The sequence below is a fragment of the Mesoplodon densirostris genome, chromosome 7, assembly GCF_025265405.1.
Source record: "Mesoplodon densirostris isolate mMesDen1 chromosome 7, mMesDen1 primary haplotype, whole genome shotgun sequence".
Taxonomy (NCBI): Eukaryota; Metazoa; Chordata; class Mammalia; order Artiodactyla; family Ziphiidae; genus Mesoplodon; species Mesoplodon densirostris.
In genome coordinates this window covers 107,428,569-107,447,745 of record NC_082667.1, presented here as the reverse complement: position 1 = coordinate 107,447,745, position 19,177 = coordinate 107,428,569, and the positions used below count along the sequence as shown (strand labels likewise).

The 19,177-nt window shown below is 43.8% G+C and overlaps 1 protein-coding gene and 1 non-coding gene across 2 annotated transcripts in view; both read right to left on the bottom strand.

Moving 5' to 3' along the window:
* Positions 1-729: 729 nt before the first annotated feature.
* The window catches only part of HTR3B (5-hydroxytryptamine receptor 3B), a 73,302-nt gene continuing 54,854 nt past the window's right edge, over positions 730-19,177 (bottom strand). Inside the window, exons 4-10 of the mRNA XM_060105253.1 lie at positions 13,778-13,822; positions 13,348-13,457; positions 12,385-12,554; positions 11,714-11,871; positions 2,278-2,488; positions 1,962-2,144; positions 730-965 (exon numbers count right to left, since the gene is read on the bottom strand). Of these exons, the coding sequence (XP_059961236.1) occupies positions 730-965; positions 1,962-2,144; positions 2,278-2,488; positions 11,714-11,871; positions 12,385-12,554; positions 13,348-13,457; positions 13,778-13,822 (1,113 nt within the window). The remainder of the gene's footprint in view (positions 966-1,961; positions 2,145-2,277; positions 2,489-11,713; positions 11,872-12,384; positions 12,555-13,347; positions 13,458-13,777; positions 13,823-19,177) is intronic.
* LOC132494568 (U6 spliceosomal RNA) lies at positions 1,475-1,578 on the bottom strand. The gene has a single exon (XR_009533141.1). It is a non-coding gene; the product is annotated as a U6 spliceosomal RNA (small nuclear RNA).

Sequence of the window (19,177 nt, the reverse complement as noted above, 5' to 3'; positions counted from 1 at the left end):
GAACCCAAGGGCCATGCATTAAGCCTATCCCCCAGCTCAGTGCCTTACACATGGTGCGTGTTGATGAAATGTTGTGCTAGATCTGGATCCCCTCCAATAGGAATGCACTGCTGAGAAGGCACAGGGGAAGATAGACTCACCTGGGATTAAGGGAACAAGAGCTCCAGGATATAGATAAGGTGGGAACTTTGTGTTCTGGTTGGAACAAGGTTCCTCAGGGATCAAGTCAAGTGAAGAACGATCTGAAACGGACTTACCTTGTACTCTCTGGTGTGCCTAACACAAGGCCTAGGACTTAATCAACACTCAATACAAGTTTTGTTGAACGACTGACTGAATAAGTGACCAAGACAGGACTGGGAGATGGAGTGCTCTTACACCTTTTAAAACACCGTTCAAACACACATGTATGCTTGCATGTGCTAGAAATTTTCTGAAAGAGGTTGCTAACGGTGGTTACTTCTGGGGAGTGAACTGGGTAAGAGGGCAGGATTACTTTTCACTGGATACCTCGTACTGTTTATGCATTTTCATCGTGAATGCATTACTCCTGGGTCATTCAATAGCTAATTCGATGATGTGCATCCCTGGGCTGAATGAAAAGAGGCAACGGGGGCTGGAGAACTTTTTACCCCATCGTTTGTCCCCTTCCAATATCCCCACAAAAACTTTTCAGCCTTCCCCAAGTGCCATGCAAACACATTGATGGAGACCAACAAACTTGGGTCTTCATAAGCCACTCCACAGCACCCAGAGGGAACACAGGGTGATGGTGTAGAACCCCAGCACAACAAGATAGCTTTGGAAGAGCAATCGGTCAAAGCATTCCAGGAGGGCCAGCCACCCAGCCTCCTGTCGGTCCGCCTGGTCCTGGGTCTGGAAGTAGCTGCTGATTGATTGAAGCTGGGACCAGACTTCCCTCAGGGTCCCTGGCTGGGCCTGGTGCTCCTGACAGATGGGGGGCTCTACATGAGAGGAAGATACTCTAGGTGAGCCAGGGGCTACCAAGGCTCCCCCGGCCTTCCCATTGAAGCCGATGGCCTCAACCTTCAAGAAAGGTGACGGGCAAAACTGGGCAGTGGGTTAGTTAGGATTGGGGACCCTCTCCCTACCTGCTGAGGGGAGGCAAGACTGCGCTGAAGGAACCCCTGGAGAACACAGCAAGTAGGGTGTTGTGTAAGTAGGGTGTTGAGGCTACATCTATCCGGGAGATTTTTCTGAGCTAGCAGCCAGCCCACATTGCCTTAGAGCTTTAGGGGCTGGAATGGTTCTTTTTTTTTTTTTTTAATTGAGGTATAATTGACATATTATATTAGTTTCAAGCATACAACATGATGATTCAATGTTTGTATATATTGTGAAATGCTCACCACAATAAGTCTAGGTAATATCCATCACCACACAGTTACAAATTTTTGTTCTTGTGATGAGAACTTTTGGAATGTACTCTCTTGGCAACTTTCAAGGATACAGTGAAAATGTGGACTGCTTCATGACTTTGCATGTCATCCTTGCAGAGGGGCCATGCTAACCTCTGTATCATTCCAGTGTTAGTATATGTGTTGCCAAAGGGAACACTGGGATGATTTGTATACTTTTGCACATTAAGCGATCAGATCCCAAATGTATACAAACTATTTGTGTGTGTGTGTGTGTGTGCGCACGTGTGCACATGCATGCACTCTGCTATTCTGGAGTCAATGGCTCCAAACTGGAAAATAAAACAAGCTAAGGGGACTGAGGCCCTGATCTCTAGGCTGACACGTGGCTTTCTGGGAAGCCAGCAGGAGACGGTCTTCAGTCTCCAGGGAGGTAATGTAATATGCAGGGCAAGGTTAAGAAGCAGGTGTTTCCATTTTTTTATACAGCTAACTCAAGACGGCCTGGTGCTCCACCCATGGGAACTAAGGCTGAGGGTGATAAAGCAGAACCAGGCAGGGACCTCAAGGCTTCTCACAAACCTGTTACCCCAGTGAGCTGGGCCCAGGGATCCATTCTAGGCCCTTCCACATCGGTGTCCCCTCGAAGGCACAAGAAGGTCCACTCCCGCCGGCTGCACTGCTCATCATGGAGGAATTTGACCAACAGGATGGACTTGGATAAGCTGAGGACCAAGAAGGCCATGCAGACCGTGAAGAAGACCCCTGAGGGAAGAAGTCAGAGGAGGTGGAGTTAGCAAGGGTCTCTGGGCCTCTTCCTTCCCCATCTGAAAGGCAACATCAGATCTTGGACAGAAGTAATGCAAGACAGGTACCTAGCGACCCCAGAGCTGCTTACCAATTAGAGGGGTGGTGACTGCGCTCTTCGGCACCTCATCAGACATGTTAACCCTGAAGACGGTGTAGCCCACCAGCACGCTGGTCTTGAACACAATCCTGGCGTGGCAGGTGGGTGGGAGATAGAAGCTCCCCAGGTCCACGAGCATTAGGAAGATGCTGGGAATCAGCAGGCTCACAACATAGACCAGTGGGCGCCTGCGAGTCACCACCTGGACAGGGATGAGGAATCTGTTGACAAGAGGGTCTAAGCCAATGGACAAATGTTTGGCCAAACCCCTAGCCAAGAACACTTTCTGCCATCCCAACATTTCTGCATAATATGAGAAGTCTATGTAGTTTAGAATAGGAGATTATCTTGCGGTTTAGAAAATAGAAAAAAAATCCTTTAAGCTTTTACATAGAACTAATATTAATATTATTAATCATTATAAGAAGAAGCTACCATTTATTTAGCACTTGCTCTATGCCAGGCACTGGAATAAGTGTTTCATATGATTTGTCTTATTTAATCCTCACAACAACTCTGAGGGCTGCTCTGAGGGCTGGGTATTTTTTTTTTTTAACGATTTTATTGGAGTATAATTGCTTTACAATGGTGTGTTAGTTTCTGCTTTTTAATGAAGTGAATCAGTTATACATATACATATATCCCCATATCTCTTCCCTCTTGCATCTTCCTCCCTCCCACCCTCCCTATCCCACCCTTCTAGCTGGTCACATAGCACCGAGCTGATCTCCCTGTGCTATGTGCCTGCTTCCCACTAACTATCTATTTTACATTTGGTACTGTATATATGTCCATATATACACTACCACTCTCTCACAGGGCTGGGTCTTATTATTTCCATTTTACAAACCGGGAAACTGAGGTTCCTAGAGATTAAATTTCTTGTCCAAATTCACATAACTGGTGAGTAAGAAACTGTTTTAAAACCAGGTTTTACACCATAATCTTTCTTTTTAAACCATTTAGTTTGCAATATATTGTATTGGTTTTGGTTTAGTCTCTCTTCTTACCTGGAATGCAAACACTTTAGTACCTGTGTATCTGTCAGAGTCTGGTTAGGAACAAGTAGCACAGTTAAACTGGGAAAGTAGAGGAGAGCTTGACAAAGTGTGGGCAGGACATAGAGAAACCACAAGGAAGAGGACAGTGCCCCAGGGATTTGGGGGACTGCGTCAGCTGTTCCTACCCTTAGGCCTGAAGGACCAAAGACCAGGAATGTGGTTAGAGCTTGAGGGGACAGAAAGCTGGTTGGACTTGTGGCTTCCTCTTAGGAGCACAGCCAGCTGGTGGAGACACCATGGGGTGGGGAGAAATGGAGAGATAAATGCCCCACTCACTCTCCCCCTCCTTCCAATCTCCTGCCACTGTCTCCCCTGCCTGCTATTGGCCAAACATGACCAGGAGTCCCAACTCTACAGGCCGTAGACCAGCCTCCAGGAGCAAAAGTAGATGTGAGGTGGGGGCAACTGCAGATACCCAGCAGGACCTGCAGCACGGCTGGGCAGAGAGCTGCTGAGCAGGTTTTTTAGCTGGTAATTTAAGACTCATAAAATTACAATGATTGCTGTTGCCATTTTGTTATACCTAGCTTCTCTGGGATGGGAATAGGAGATGTCTGTAATTAACACAAAATCTATTCTCATCTTTCCTGGAGAGAAACTATGATATGACAGGGCTGTTTCCCCCATCAGACACTTACTGCTTTGCAATGACCGTTTGAGGGTGAAAATGGCATTTTTTAATCCTTCATGGGGCCAGACATAATATCTATCTTACAGTGGGTATTCGATAAATGTTTACTGAACAAATGAATGTTCTGGGCCATGTTGCTGTTAGATTTGGAAAAAAATAATGTCTGAAATCTCCCATTTCTCCGATTCACCAAACAGCTGAATGATTTCTATGTGTCAGATAGTGTGCTAGACACTTTTTCACATAGGATGTGATTTATTTACTCTTCACTGTCAGTTTGTTGGGAGGTAATAGAGCATCCCCACTTTATAGATCTTTAAAAATAAAGCTCAGCCTCCTAAGTAAGCTGAGTAAGTGGCAGAGCTGGGATGTGCTCCCACATTTTCTGGTTCCAAGCCCTGTGCTCTTTCCCATACAGCCTACTCTTGGTCTCATCAGACCTCTGAGCTGAGTTCAGGGTCTTCTCTCTCACCTCTGCCTCCCTCTCTGGATGAGGATCACATAGACGGGAGCCAGGGCAGAGACCAGGGAAAGAGCAGAAGGTGGTGGGCGAAGAGTCTGGCTGGGTGAGACCAGATGTCACCTTGCTGGTGAGAGCAGGGCCTCCCCCGCCTTTGGGTCTGGAAGCATGTCCTGACTCAGTGGAGTTCTGCAGACCAGAGCCATTCAGTGGATTGTAGTCTGGTTATTGTCTTTCACATGAGACATAACTGGCTGCAAATATTTAAACCAGAGTGACACTCACTGCTTTGCAATCATTTGGTTAAAATACATTTTTACCCAAGTGCAGTCAACAAGGAAAACCATGACCTGTCATCAACCTGCACCTTTCTACTCCCTTCATTGTGCTGTGACAGACATAGCCGTGGTTAGGAGGTGCAGGGGGAAGGGAGTCAAGGGGCCAGAGTCCACAGGGGCTCTTGTGTTGTGAGCCCCACCTGGGCTGTTGGTGATCTGGCCATATGGGGAGATGGGGGCCACCAAGTCTGCTGTCTCTGGAGGGTAGAAGTGGGAACAGCACCAGAGACTTCATGGTGGATATTACAGAAAGGAATAAGAATACCACCCTAAAGAAAAGTACCAGTAGGCATGTTGGTTAAGCAAAAAGAGCTCAGACTTAGAGTCAAAGGAACAGCAGAGTTTCCAAGCCTCTCAATTTGATGTGCTGGTTTAAGTGATTCTGGATGGTATCGAACCTCTCCATGCCTTGATTTTTCCCTTTTTAAAAAAACAGTTTACTTTTGCCTTGCCAAGCATCTTGGGTACAATTAAGATTGGTTGTTGTACTCTTTAAATAAAGTTTCTGTGTAAATAGCACGTGCTGAGATGACTCTTCTCCACCCAGAGGCTGATGCAGAGAGTGAATGGAAATCTGGGACGGAACCAAAGACAGGCAGTGTGGCTCCTTAGGGTCCCTGGTTCCTAGGAAAGTGCAGTTTCACCAAACCTCATGCTCCCCAAGGTGCCACGGGAGAGGCGTGGCAAGAGCTAAGAGGCTGAGAGGCAGGCCAGCTTCATGCAGTCACAAGGAGCCCTGCACTGAGATGGGCCCATGCTTGGCTTTGTGCCATTTTGAGATTCTTAATAATTTTTAAACAAGGGGCCCTGCATTTTCACTTTGCAGGAGGCCCCACAAAGCATGTAGCCTGTCCTGTTGTGAGGATACTCCTCACTGACTATCAACAATAGCTGAAAGTAAACAGGTAGGTACAGGGGTGGACAATTAGCTTGGGCTGTGACATAAAGCAGAAAGCTCTATGTCTATGTTTGGCTTGTAAAATCGTAAAACTAGATAGACCCTCCAGAACTACCTTAGTCATTTTTCTGCCTTTTAGCAAGGATGTTCCAATTCCTAAGACAGATCAAATAATTCCTACAGTTTCGGTTTTCTTCAAGCACAAAGGACCCACCTTTTCCTTTAAGTTGATCTGGGGGCAATGTTACCTATGGACTAGACTAATTTTCTCTACAAGCCCAATGCAGCCTAAAGAAACTCTGATTTTATCCCACAGTTTTCAGAAATGTTTTGTTTTCATGATCTCCTTTGATCCTCAAAGCCCTTTGTTCCCCCGATCAAGAAACATGAATTGAGCATGAACAGAGTATCAGGCACTATCCTAAATGATAGAGTTAGACCTGGTGACAGGACAGGTCTCTACTCTTGCCCCCCAAACCCCCAACCCACGTCTTATGGGATCACGAACCAGATTCTGATGGTTAGATATTTCACAAGTCTGCAGATCGAAGTTTGCCCCAGAATGGACCATACCAAGGGTCTATACTTGATTTGATGATAAGATTTGGGACTTTCTGAGTTTATGTTTAGGTGATATTCTGGTCTTAGAATCAGTACTGGAATGGGTTAAGACATTTGGGGATGTTGGGATAGGGCGTCTATATTTTGCACATGGGACAGACATGAATTTGGGGGAGTCAGAGGGTGGCAGATGGTACTGGGTTGAATAATGTCCCCCAAAATTCGTGTCCTTCCAGAAGCTCAGGATATGACCTTATTTGGAAATGGGATCATTGCAGATGAAATTAGTTAAGGTGAGGTCATATGGAGTAGGGTGGGCCCTTAACCCAATATGACTGATGTCCTTGTAAGAAGAAGAAAAAATGGATATCCTTTGTATCCATACAAAGGATAATGCCATGTAAAGATAGAGGCAGGCATTGGAGCAATATGTCTACAAGCCAAGGAAAGCCAAAGATTGCTAGCAACCACCAAAAGCTAAGGGAGAGGCATGGAGCAGTCTCTCCCTCAGAGTGCCCAGAAGGAACCAACACTGCCAACATCTTGATGTCAGATTTCTGACCTCCAGAACTGTGAGAGAAGAAATTTCTATTGTTTTAAAGTGGTACTTTGTTATAGCAGCCCTTAGAAACTAATACAGGCGACTTGGCCAGTAACACACAGTGGAAGGATGCCACAGACTGGACTGGAATATTACTGCTTATCTTTAGTTGTGTGTCACCATCATATAGGATTAGGCACATAGTTTCTGGAGTCAAGTCCAGGCTCCACCAGTCACCCTATAACTTTGGTTAAGATATTTAACTTCTCTGCACCCCAATTCAAACACTTGTAAAAATGTGGATCCTTAGAGGCTGCATCTCATGGAGATGTGAGGGTTACAGTATGACCTCTTAAAACAGTGCCTGATTTGGAGTCAGTGCTTGGTTTTGTGGTTACTGTTACCATGTCTCCCTGGGTAGATTTTGAGGCCCTTGATAGGAACCAAGAGTCTTGTTTTATTCATGTTTGTGTCCTCAGTGCTCAGCACTGAGCTTGGTGCATGATAAGAGCACAAAAGGTGTTCACTGAGCTGTGTTAGAGTCTGTTAATAATGCTTCTTTTAGCTCCAGTAGGGTGGGAGAGTGGAGTGAGCCCAGAGGGGGGCTCTTGTCTTAAGGTCAGTGTTCTGAGGGTCACCTAGAGAGGTAGGTCATGTCAGGCAGTGACCCCTGTATGCCAGGGGACAGTATGTCACCAGCTCAGTGAGACACCACTCTCTGCAGAACTGCCCCTACATAGAGCCCATCATTTCTAATGGACTAAAGGAGCTGGTGCCTTTAAATTCCACAGAAGGGGAAGAAAAAGCACTTTGGTTTCAGTCCGTATTCTCCATTAGACACCCTTCAGGTGTTAGCAATATTATGCCACAATTTCATTATCCATTAAAGCCAGGTAATAATAAGTACACAAAGGTATTTGGAGCCTATTGATGTTAATGAAAGAGATCAATCTAATTCAGAATGTGTATGTGGAGAGCTCCTTGGAGATGGAATAGGCCCCAAGGTTAGCCTCTAATTGCCTCCTTGATGGTAGACCTCACCAGTACTCAATTTGGCATGACCATCTTTATAACATAGTTGGAATTTTGACGCCCAGACTCAAGCTTCATACAGAAGCCCATTTTCCTCCTCTCCCAAGCCCCTCCTAACATTCCCAATTCAGAAAGAATAGGAAAGTTGCGGCCATTTAAGTAAGATCCTTGCACAAGAGTGAGAGTTTCTTGGATCTAGACCATGGGTCGGGTTGTATTAGCAGAAAGTCCGAGATCCCAGGGTTACTTGAGTGACCCTGGAAAGGTTTCTAGGGGTCTAAATTCTCTCTCTCTCTTTCTCTATCTATCTATCTATCTATCTATATGTGTGTTGTCTCTCTCCTCTCTTTCTCTCTCTCTCTGGAGTGACCTAATAGAGCTTAGAAGGATCTTCTATCAAGTTTCTGAGCTGCATTCAATGGATATCTCAACGAAATTAATCTACCCTACTCTAGAAAGGAAAATTATATCTGAAAATGAGGGTAAACAAGGCGCCTTTCTTTCCCAGATGCCCCTCTGCATTTTTCTAGGAGTCCCCTGTGGGCCTCCCAATTCTGACCGCATGAACATTTAGTCAGTGAGAGGACATCTGTGGTCGGGCTCACTTTAGTTCCCACAACGGTCCACCCTTTTCTATCCAGCGTGAGTTCTCAAATTTTATTTCTACCGCCTCTCACTTCTACCCTCATTCTTTAACAAACAAAAAAGAAACAAAACACTACCATATAGAAATCAAATGTTCATCCTGCTGTTTCTGGGAACCAGCACCTCTGACAATGTATTGGAGGAAACCTTCCCTCCTATGGCTGCTGGATGGGGTGCCAGGCTGCACACAGACATCCTGGTAGGCAGAGGTGCCTGTGCTCTGGGCCCCCTGTGGAATGCAGCCTGACTCCAAAGTGTCAGCGGTATCCTCTGATCAACAATACATATCCTGGAGCTGCAGACAGGATTGCACGTTAGCCGTAACTAATGGGGCACCCGGAGCCTTTGGTTCAGTATCAATGGCAGCATGTACATCAGGCCCAGGCTGATGACATACTTAGAATAGATCTTTGTTCCTCCTGCCTGCCCCACCTAGCCTGGACTTGGACATAGGAGGTGATTAGATCAAGAGGGAGCTGGCCCTTTGCTGTCAGGACCCTGGCAGCCCATTGTTGGCATGGAACTGGGCTCTGAATTTCACATTATTGGCTAAAGGTCGTTGAAGGACACCAGGGTGACTTGATTGCTAAATTCAGAGTAGGATGTCTGGCACAGAGTAGGAGAACATGAGCAGACACGGTGCACATAGTGGGAATAGGGAGTCAGGGAGGCTGAAAGAGGTCAAGGGGGACAAAGAACTGAACTGGAGAGTCATTCAATCTACTTTGTCTTCCAAAGTTGCAGGAATGCTCCTGAGTCTGGCTCCCTGCCTTACCAAACACGATCTGTGGCTCTTCTCAGGATTCTTTCCCTACTCTGTTCCCGAGGGCCAGGGTGGAAGCCAGCCTGCTAGATAACCAACCTTAACCCCCAGGGCAAAGGTCCCCAGGGAGAAGTTCCAAGAGCATGAAATCTCGCATCGATGTCCCCTCCAGCACCACTCAATGTAAACACTGAACGGAAAAGAAGGGTGGCAGTGAAGACAACAAAGGAATGGGACCTTGGTCCCTGAGATCCAGGGAGGAGATCGTCTCCTCCCTTCAACAGTCTTTTACACCTCTGTTCATCATATTTAACATGGAGCTAGGACATAGCAAACCTCTTGCCAGGACTTCCCTGGTGGCGTAGTGGTTAAGAATCTGCTTGCCAATGCAGGGGACATGGGTTTGAGCCCTGGTCCGGGAAGATCCCACATGCTGCGGAGCAACTAAGCCCGTGCACGAGCTACCACTACTGAGCCCATGTGCCACAACTACTGAAGCCCGCACACCTAGAGCCCGTGCTCCGCAACAAGAGAAGCCACCACAATGAGAAGCCCACGTGCAGCAACAAAGAGTAGCCTTCACTCGATGCAACTAGAGAAGAGCCTGCGCACAGCAACGAAGACCCAACACAGACAAAAACAAACAAACAAACAAATAAATAAATAAAGTAAAAAAAGAAAACCTCTTGCCACTGTTGAGAAGGCAATTAATATTTAGGGTAAAGGGTGACATGTAACTACAAATAATGGCTGCTCTATGGAGAGAATGACTTTGTGCGCGTGGGAACACACACTCCTGTTTACCTGCCCTGTCTCCCACCTTTGTCTCCTCCGTGCAGTGTAGGTAATGGTGTGTGCAGCGTTCTCCAGAGTGCTTGATAGGTGACTGTGTTCCACCTTGCATGTGCTGCACCCTCACATTTCCCTTTAATGCTCTCCATTATTCGGGCTGCATTAATAATGTTTGCGGGCTGATATCTTTAAAATTAATGAGGTGTTTACTCTTAGCCAAGAAACTCATTGAAATTAAAAAAGCTTTCTTTTTCCCCTCCCTTTATCTTGGTAAAAAAGTGGACAAACAAGCCACAATGAAAGCTTTAATAAAAACCAAGCAGGATAGGCAAGAACCCAAGCCCTACCTCAAGGAAGGTATGAATTGGGATTAGCTCGTGCCCGGCGTTATACATTAGTCAGGTTCAAATCACAGCTGTGTCTAAGAGGCCTTGATTTAACAAGAGCATTGCTAGAAAGCTGCATACCACACCTTTTAACCAATGGAGGACTTCTGTGCCCTTAATAATTGCTTATTTCATCCCCACCACTCCCCTTAGCATATGATTATCCATTGTAACCATAGCACCTTAGTCTAGTCTGACTTTTCCTTCCTATTCAAAAGGTTTGTTTCCAGGAGACTTCATCTGTGTGAATTCATCTGTGCAATCCTGACCTGTCTGTAGTCTCTACTTTTCAATCAGATTACCTGGCATGAAAGACCCTCCCACTGCCCCCAGGTCCCACCACCATCTGACTTTGTGCAGAAAAGCAGGGCTGAATACTAATGACAAGTCTGCCGGCTGCAGAAACTTGCTGCAAAGTATCAGGCTTCACTGTCCTGCTCCAACTGCCTCCCAGGTGTCTGCTGGACAAATTTCCCCAGGAACAGTGCCGCCAAGGGCATTCCCGGTGGCACATCTGAGAAGTTCCTATTCTTATCGCGTCGTTCTAGAGTAGTTGTTCTCTCTGATCCAGAAACCACCAGTGGTCTCTTTGGATCCTGCAGATGATTTGTTAGCTAATCCCTCAAGATACTCAAGTTAATAATATGATAATTTTATGCATTTGAGTCTGGGATTAATTAATAATTTACTCAATTGCAAACAGGACATTCATGTTGAAGAGACACTCTTCTCCCAATTTTTTGTTGCTGTTGTTTGTGGGGTTTTTTTTCTCTCTCTTTCAGTAGCAATTAAAAGTGAGGATGTGGGCTTCCCTGGTGGCGCAGTGGTTGAGAGTCCGCCTGCTGATGCAGGGGACGTGGGTTCGTGCCCCGGTTTGGGAGGATCCCACATGCTGCGGAGCGGCTGGGCCCGTGAGCCATGGCCGCTGAGCCTGCGCGTCTGGAGGCTGTGCTCCTGCAACGAGAGAGGCCACAACAGTAAGAGGCCCATGTACTGCAAAAAAAAAAAAAAAAAAGTGAGGATGTTACATGTATTGAAAGGCTTGAAGATTCCTGCTGTAGTGGCTGGTTCAGGTCTCTGTCTGAAAACCCTTCTCTTTATATTCACATATGGAATAGCTACAGCAGGAGTCCAGGATCTATGGCTGAATCTCTGGTCTCTGAAATGCCAAAATGCAAGTGGATGTTGGAGCCATTGGAATCTCCTGTACTTAGGTGGTAACGAATGAGAAGATGCAGGAGAGAGACTCCTCAGCCCAATAGAGAAGGTGAAAGACTGCAGAGAAGTGGGCAACAGGGACAGGAAGGGGGAGGACTTACATTCAACTGAATCTGTGCAAAATCTCCAGCGCTGCTCTGCAGCATGTTGTACGTTGAGGACACAGAAGGAAGTTCCCACTCATTGTCATTCAAAAATGCTTTTTGGTCATGTGTAATGTCTTCTCTGCTTCTCAGGAAGGCCAGGTCTACATCTTCCACTGAAAACAACAGAAACAGTTGACTTCCCATGGAGAGAGGCACCAATATTAAACCACTTTTCCAACTCGCAATTCAAATCCTTCCTTTTTACTCCTGTCCCCACATGGACAGTCTTATGGAGATGGGGTTCAATATACCATTTTGAATTAGGGGTAGGGATGGGGGATAAAAACTTTCTGGTCATGAAAAAAAGCAGCTATGAACTGAGGGTTTGTACTCCATTGTCTATAGAATGAGACTTCTATAACATTCTCAATGGCAGTAGAGGCCTAATATTGTATTTTCAAACCAACAGCAGCAAAGGGCAATATCTCTGGGCACAATACTGTACTTAGTCTGAATTACAGCGGGAGCCAAATAACTGCAAGAAGAGATTTAGATTTATAAAAAGTCTATTATGTGCAAGAATAAAATAGACCTGAGGGACAGCATAATATAATAATTTCACCTATGTGTGCCAACCCAGCACAAGTGTGTTTGCCCACTAGCAGGCTACACCTCTCATGGCTTACCTGTGTGCAGAATGCTATTGAAGGTTAGGCTGCAATTCTGGATATCGAATGGAAAAGCGTATGTCTCTAAACTGCATGCAGTGACTAGTTGGATGGGCTTAGAGTGCTTAATGGTCCCAGATGAGTTCACGTAAACATAGGGAAGATCAGGTGATCTTTCAATGTCCACACTATATGAAACACAAAAGATCTTTGTTACAGAAAGGGCTTTAGTCATTCCAATACACAAGCAGAGCTGATTATGAGATGATAGTGACCGTAACACCCAAGACTAGCCTAGAAGTGCAAAGACAGAATCACACTTTACGTGAGATAGCCACCCTGGCAAAGGTGGGTTCAGCAATGACAGCCTTATAAATCAACTCACTTGCTAATGTTAAAACACAGACACAGGACTTCCCTGGTGGTGCAGTTGTTAAGAATCCGTCTGCCAATGCAGGGCACACGGGTTCGAGCCCTGGTCCGGGAAGATCCCACATGCTGTGGAGCAACTAAGCCTGTGCACCACAACTACTGAGCCTGCATGCCACAACTACAGAAGCCCGCATGCCTAGAGCCCGTGCTCTGCAACAAGAGAAGCCACTGCAATGAGAGAAGCTCATGCACCGCAACGAAGAGTAGCCCCCTCTCCCCTCAACTAGAGAAAGCCCACGCGCAACAACAAAGACCCAATGCAGCCAAAAATAAAAAATATAAATAAATAAGTAAATGTATAAAACACACACACACACACACACACACACACACACAGACATAATCCATGAGTAACATCAAGCATTAGCAATCAAATCTGTATCTTAAATGACGTCAACTCATGGTACTTCTAACCTGAATATTCCCAACAGTATGCTCTTCTTCAAGTTGAGAAACAAAAAATAGTAACAATGACTTAAAGGAAGCAGCAACCAGCCTGAATATTCTAAGCAGTCTAAACCCCACAGAAACACACCCCAGCACACTTACAACTCATTTATGATGATATCAGGAGCCCAGACGGCACTTAGGGGTAGGGAGATCTCTCTAATCTCATCAAACATGCTGGAGTTCCAGGATAAAAACTCATCATCCCAAACCTGTAGCCAAAAAGGAAACATCACAAAGGGGCAATGTCAATCTCATCAAAGAACTGGAGAGGGATTCAGATGAATAACTCAATTGATCAGCTCATTGGTTCTATCTGTCAGGGAAGAAGACTTTCCATTCAACTCCTAAAGAGGGTTGCCCCAACCAGAAACCACAGTCATGTATCTTACTCAGATTCTAATAAATCAGGTCTGCTGCAGACATAAAGAACTAGAAACACAAGATAGTATCTAGTTCTTCGAATAATTACATCTTGCAACAGATCGAATTCAGGAGTCCAGCATGCATGGAAGAAAACATAATCTTTTACCTCACGATACCATACACTTGTCTTTAATTTTTGATTCTGTGCATCCTGCAAAGCAAAAAGAACATCCACACCAAATCTTAGAGTGTCACTAAGTCAAAGCCCAATTCAACAGTATGACAATTCAGAGGAAGAAAATCAAATCCAATGAAATAATGCTGATTTTAGAAACATTAACTTGGCTCTTCAATATCTGAGTATTTTCAGTTCTTATTTGTTACATACACCTGTCGCTATGAGCTTTACTATATTATCTATGATAAAATGACACACTAACTGCACTTGACATCTTAAATGATTTGCTAATCTCTTTCCTACTCTACTTGTTACTCTGCCATTAATCAGACTAAAAGATGATATGTAGTCGTAGCCAATTTTGGACTAAAAAGATGAGACCACACTTTTATTTGTAATCAAGATGTTATTCATAATCTTTCAATGAGTGTTATCACAACTGCCATTGGCAGCCATTCCTGTTGTTACCTTATGCTTGGATTTCTCTGCTTATAAAACAGACTGAATGAGCTTAATCCAAGTGAGGTATATTTTTGGTGATATAAATAGATGTGGCTTCCCACGTCTGTAATGAGTCAGTGATTAAAAAAAAAAGATCTCCCCAAACAAACAAAAAAACCCACTTTACTAATTTTTTTTCATATTGAATCTAGTAAAAACATGCTAAAATGATTGTGTTCTTAGGGATCAAAAGAAAAGGAATATCTCATACCATATACAAGCATTAACTCAAAATGGATCATAAACCAAAATGTAAGAGCTAAAACTATAAAACTCTTAGAACAAAACATAGGAGTAAACGTCATGACTTTGAATTAGGCAATAATTTCTTAGATATGACACCACAAGCACAAGCAGCAAAAGAAAAAGTAAATGGGACTTCATCAAAAGTTAAAACTTTTGTGTTTGAAAGGACATCATCAGGAAGTCAAATGACAACCCACAGTATGGGAGAAAATATTTGCAAATCATATACCTAGTAAGGGGCTTGTATCCAGAATATATAAAGAACTCTTACAACTCAACAATAAAAAGATAAATAACCCAATTTAAAAATGAGCATCAAAGGACACAGCCAGGGCTTCCCTGGTGGTGCAGTGGTTGAGAGTCCGCCTGCTGATGCAGGGGACACGGGTTCGTGCCCCAGTCCGGGATGATCCCACATGCCGTGGAGCGGCTGGGCCTGTGAGCCATGGCCATTGAGCCTGTGTGTCCGGAGCCTGTGCTCCGCAATGGGAGAGGCCACAACAATGAGAGGCCCATATACCACAAAAAAAAAAAAAAAAAAAAAAAAAGACACAGTCAAGAGAGTGAGAAGGCAACTCATGGAATGGAAGAAAACATTTGTGGATCCTATATCTGATAAAGGGTTATTATCCTGAATATTAAAGAACTTCTACAACTCAAAACAAAACCAATATCCTTATTTAAGAGTGGACAAAAGACTTGGATACACATTTGTCCAAAGTAGATATACAAATGGCCAATAAATACATGAAAATATGCTCAACATCACAGTTATGGACCAAACTGTGTTCTTCCAAAATTCATATGTGACTGTATTTGGAGATATGACTTTTAGGAGATAATTAAGGTTAAATGAGGTCAAAAGGGTGGGGCTATCATCCAATAGGATTGGTGACCTTAGAAAGAGAGGAAGAGAGAATGATCTCTCTTTCTCCTCCCTGTGAGGACACAGTGAGAAGGCAGCCATCTGCAAGCCAGGAGGAGAGCTCTTACTAGGAACTAAATTGGCTGGAACTTTGATCTTGAACTGCCCAGCCTCCAGAACTGTGAGAAATAAATTTCTGTTGTTTAAGCCACCCAGTCTATGGTATTTGTTATGGCAGTCGGAGCTGGCTGATGTAATCTCTAATCATTAGGGAAATATAAACCAAAACCACAATGAAATGCCATTTCACTCTCATTAGGATGGCTACTATTTTTTTTTAAAGCAGAAAATAAGTGTTGGTGAGGATAATTGGAATTCTTGTGCACTATTGTTGGGAATGTAAAATGGTGCAGCTGCTATGGAAAACAGTATGGCAGTTCCTAAAAACTTAAAAATAGAATTACTACATGGTCCAAAAATTCCTCTCCTCGGCATTTACCCAAAAGAATTGAAAGCAGGGACTTGGACAGATATTTGTACATCCATGTTCATTATTCACAATAGCCAAGGGGTGGAAGCAACCCAAGTGTCCCTCAGTGGATGAATGGATGAACAAAATGTGGTATTATATATGCAATGTAATATTATTTAGTCTTTAAAAGGAAGGAAATTCTGACACATGCTACAACATGGATGAACCTTGAAGACACTATGCAAAGTCACAAATAAGCCAGTCACAAAAGGACAAATAGGGCTTCCCTGGTGGCGCAGTGGTTGAGAGTCCACCTGCTGATGCAGGGGACACGGGTTCGTGCCCCGGTCTGGGAAGATCCCACATGCCATGGAGTGGCTGGGCCCGTGAGCCATGGCCACTGGGCCTGTGCGTCCGGAGCCTGTGCTCCGCAATGGGAGAGGCCACAACAGTGAGGGGCCCGTGTACTGCCAAAAAAAAAAAAAGGACAAATATTTTATGATTCCACTATATATAGTCTAAGTACCTAGACTAGTCAAATTCATAGAGACAGAAAGTAGAATGATGGTTGCCAGGGGCTGGGGAATGGGAAATGGGGAGCTGGTGTTTAATGACTGCAGGGTTTCAGTTTTGGAAGATGAAGAGTTCTGGAGATGGACAGTGGTGATGTTTGTACAACAATGAGCATGTACTTAATGCCATTGAACAGTACACTTAAAAAAGGTTAAGATGGAAATTTTAAATTATGTGTAGTTTACCACAAGCAAAATTAATAATTTTAAAATAAGCAAAGGACTTGAATAGATATTTCTCCAAGGGAGATATATAAATGTGGCCATTTAACACTTGAAAAGATGCTCGACATCATTAGTTATTAGGGAAATGCAAATCAAAACCACAATGAGATACCACTTCACCCCACTAGGACGGATAAAATTAAAAAGACAGAAAATAAGTGTTGGGAAAATGTAGAAAAATTAGAGCTCCCCTACATTACTAGTGGGATTATAAAATGGTGCAGCCACTTTGCAAAACAGTATGGTAGTTCCTCAGAATGTTAAATATAGAGTTACCATAGGACCTAGCAACTGCACTCCTAAGTGAATAACCAAGACTCTTGAAAACAGAAGTACACACACACACACAGTGTGTACAGGAAAAAAAGCAAACTTGTACAGGACTGTTCATAGCAGCCAAAAAGTAGAAATAACCCAATGTCCATCAACTGATGAATGGATAAACAAAATGTGGTACATATCCATTCAATAGAATATTTTTCAGCACTAAAAAGTAGCAAGTTCATACATGCTGCAACATGGATGAAACTTGAAGACATTACGCTAAATGAAAGAATTCAATCACGAGGCCATTTATTGTATGATACCATTTATATGAAATGTCTGGAATAGGCAAATCTATAGAGATAAAAAGTAGATTAGTGGGACTTCCCTGGCAGTCCAGTGGTTAAGACTTCACCTTCCAATGCAGGGAGTGAAGGTCTGACCCCTGGTTGGGCAGCTAAGATCCCACATGCCTTGCAGCCAAAAATAAAAAAACTACAAAACATAGAACAGAAGCAATATTGTGACAAATTCAATGAAGACTTTTTAAAAAATGGTCCACATCAAAAGAAAACTTAAAAAGTAGATTAGTGTTTGCCTAGGGCCGGTGGGGGTGGGGTGCAGGATGCGGCTGCTAATGGTATGAAATCTTTGGAAGTGATGAAATGCTCTGAAATTAGATAGTGGTGATGGTTGCACAGCTCTGTGAATATATTGCAACCACTGAATTATACACTTTATTTGTTTTGTTTTTTTGTTTTTTGCGGTACATGGGCCTCTCACTGTTGTGGCCTCTCCCGTTGCGGAACACAGGCTCCGGACGCGCAGGCTCAGCGGCCATGGCTCATGGGCCCAGCCGCTCCGCGGCATGTGGGATCTTCCCGGACCGGGGCACAAACCCGTGTCCCCTGCAGCGGCAGGCGGACTCTCAACAACTGCGCCACCAGGGAAGCCCTGAATTATACACTTTAAATGGATGAGTTTTGTGGTTGTGTTATATCTCAATAGAACTGCCATTTAAAAAATGTTTTAATAAAGAAAAAGAAAATCATTATTTTTTGGCCACGCCGTGTGGCATGTGGGATTTTATTTCCCTGATTGGGGATCGAACCCGTGCCCCCAGTAGTGGAAGCATGGAAGCTTAACAATTGGACTGCCAGGGTAGTCCCAGGAAACCATTTTTGAAGATGTTTCAGGGAATGTATAAGTAAGAAGGATGGTACAAACTACTGATGAAACCATTCCTTTCCAATTGTATCCTTCAAAGAGAATAAGAGGCATGAAAAATCCAAGATGAAAACATGTGAAATAAAATGTGTAAAACACTTCCTTACTGATTTTGGTTCAAAGCTAAGGAGTCATTTAAATAACATTTGTATTTCTGTAATATTAAGTGTAATACCAATTTCAGTAAAATAATAGAATTGGGGAGTTATGGCATGAAAGCAATAACAGCTCCATTTTCCTCCCCAGAACAAAGTATATTAAATTAATTATCCAGTCAGTTATCCAATCACATCAAAAATCTATAATCTTTGTGCATAGGGTCAAGACTACCACTCTCTTCAATCCAGGTTGGGTGGGGGGTAGGGAGGAGCCATTGATATTTACTTCTTGCGGGGGGTGCACCTGGAATTGTGTAGTGCTCAGACTATACAGGTGTACACAGGATGGCATCATTTGAAAGAGAAACAATACACTTTTTAAAGTTCCCCCTTTTTGCAATCAAAAAAGCAAGTTGCTATTGAATAAACATTTCTAGGTACCTTGAGAAAAAAGGGATTGTGCACAGATACAGAGGGACTCTACTTCAGTGGTTCAGCAAAGGTTAGCCTGAGTGAACTTGCTCTGCAGATTTCTATGAACTTCAAATAGATACTTGAGAAAGGCAGGTTTTAAAATGGTATACAGTTGTCCCTCAGTATCCATGTGGGATTGGCTCCAGAACCCCCTCAGATACCAAAATCTATAGATGCTCAAGACCCTTATGTATAAAATGGAGAAGTACTTGCATATAACCTACACACATCCTCCAGTATACTTTAAATCATCTCTAGATTACTCATAATACCCAATACAATGAAATGCTACGTAAATAGTTGTTGAAGCATGGTAAATTCAAGTTTTGCTTTTTGGAAATTTCTGGAATTTTTAAAAATAAATTTATTTATTTTATTTATTTATTTTTGGCTGCCTTGGGTCTTTGTTGCTGCGTGCGGGCTTTCTCTAGTTGCAGAGAGCAG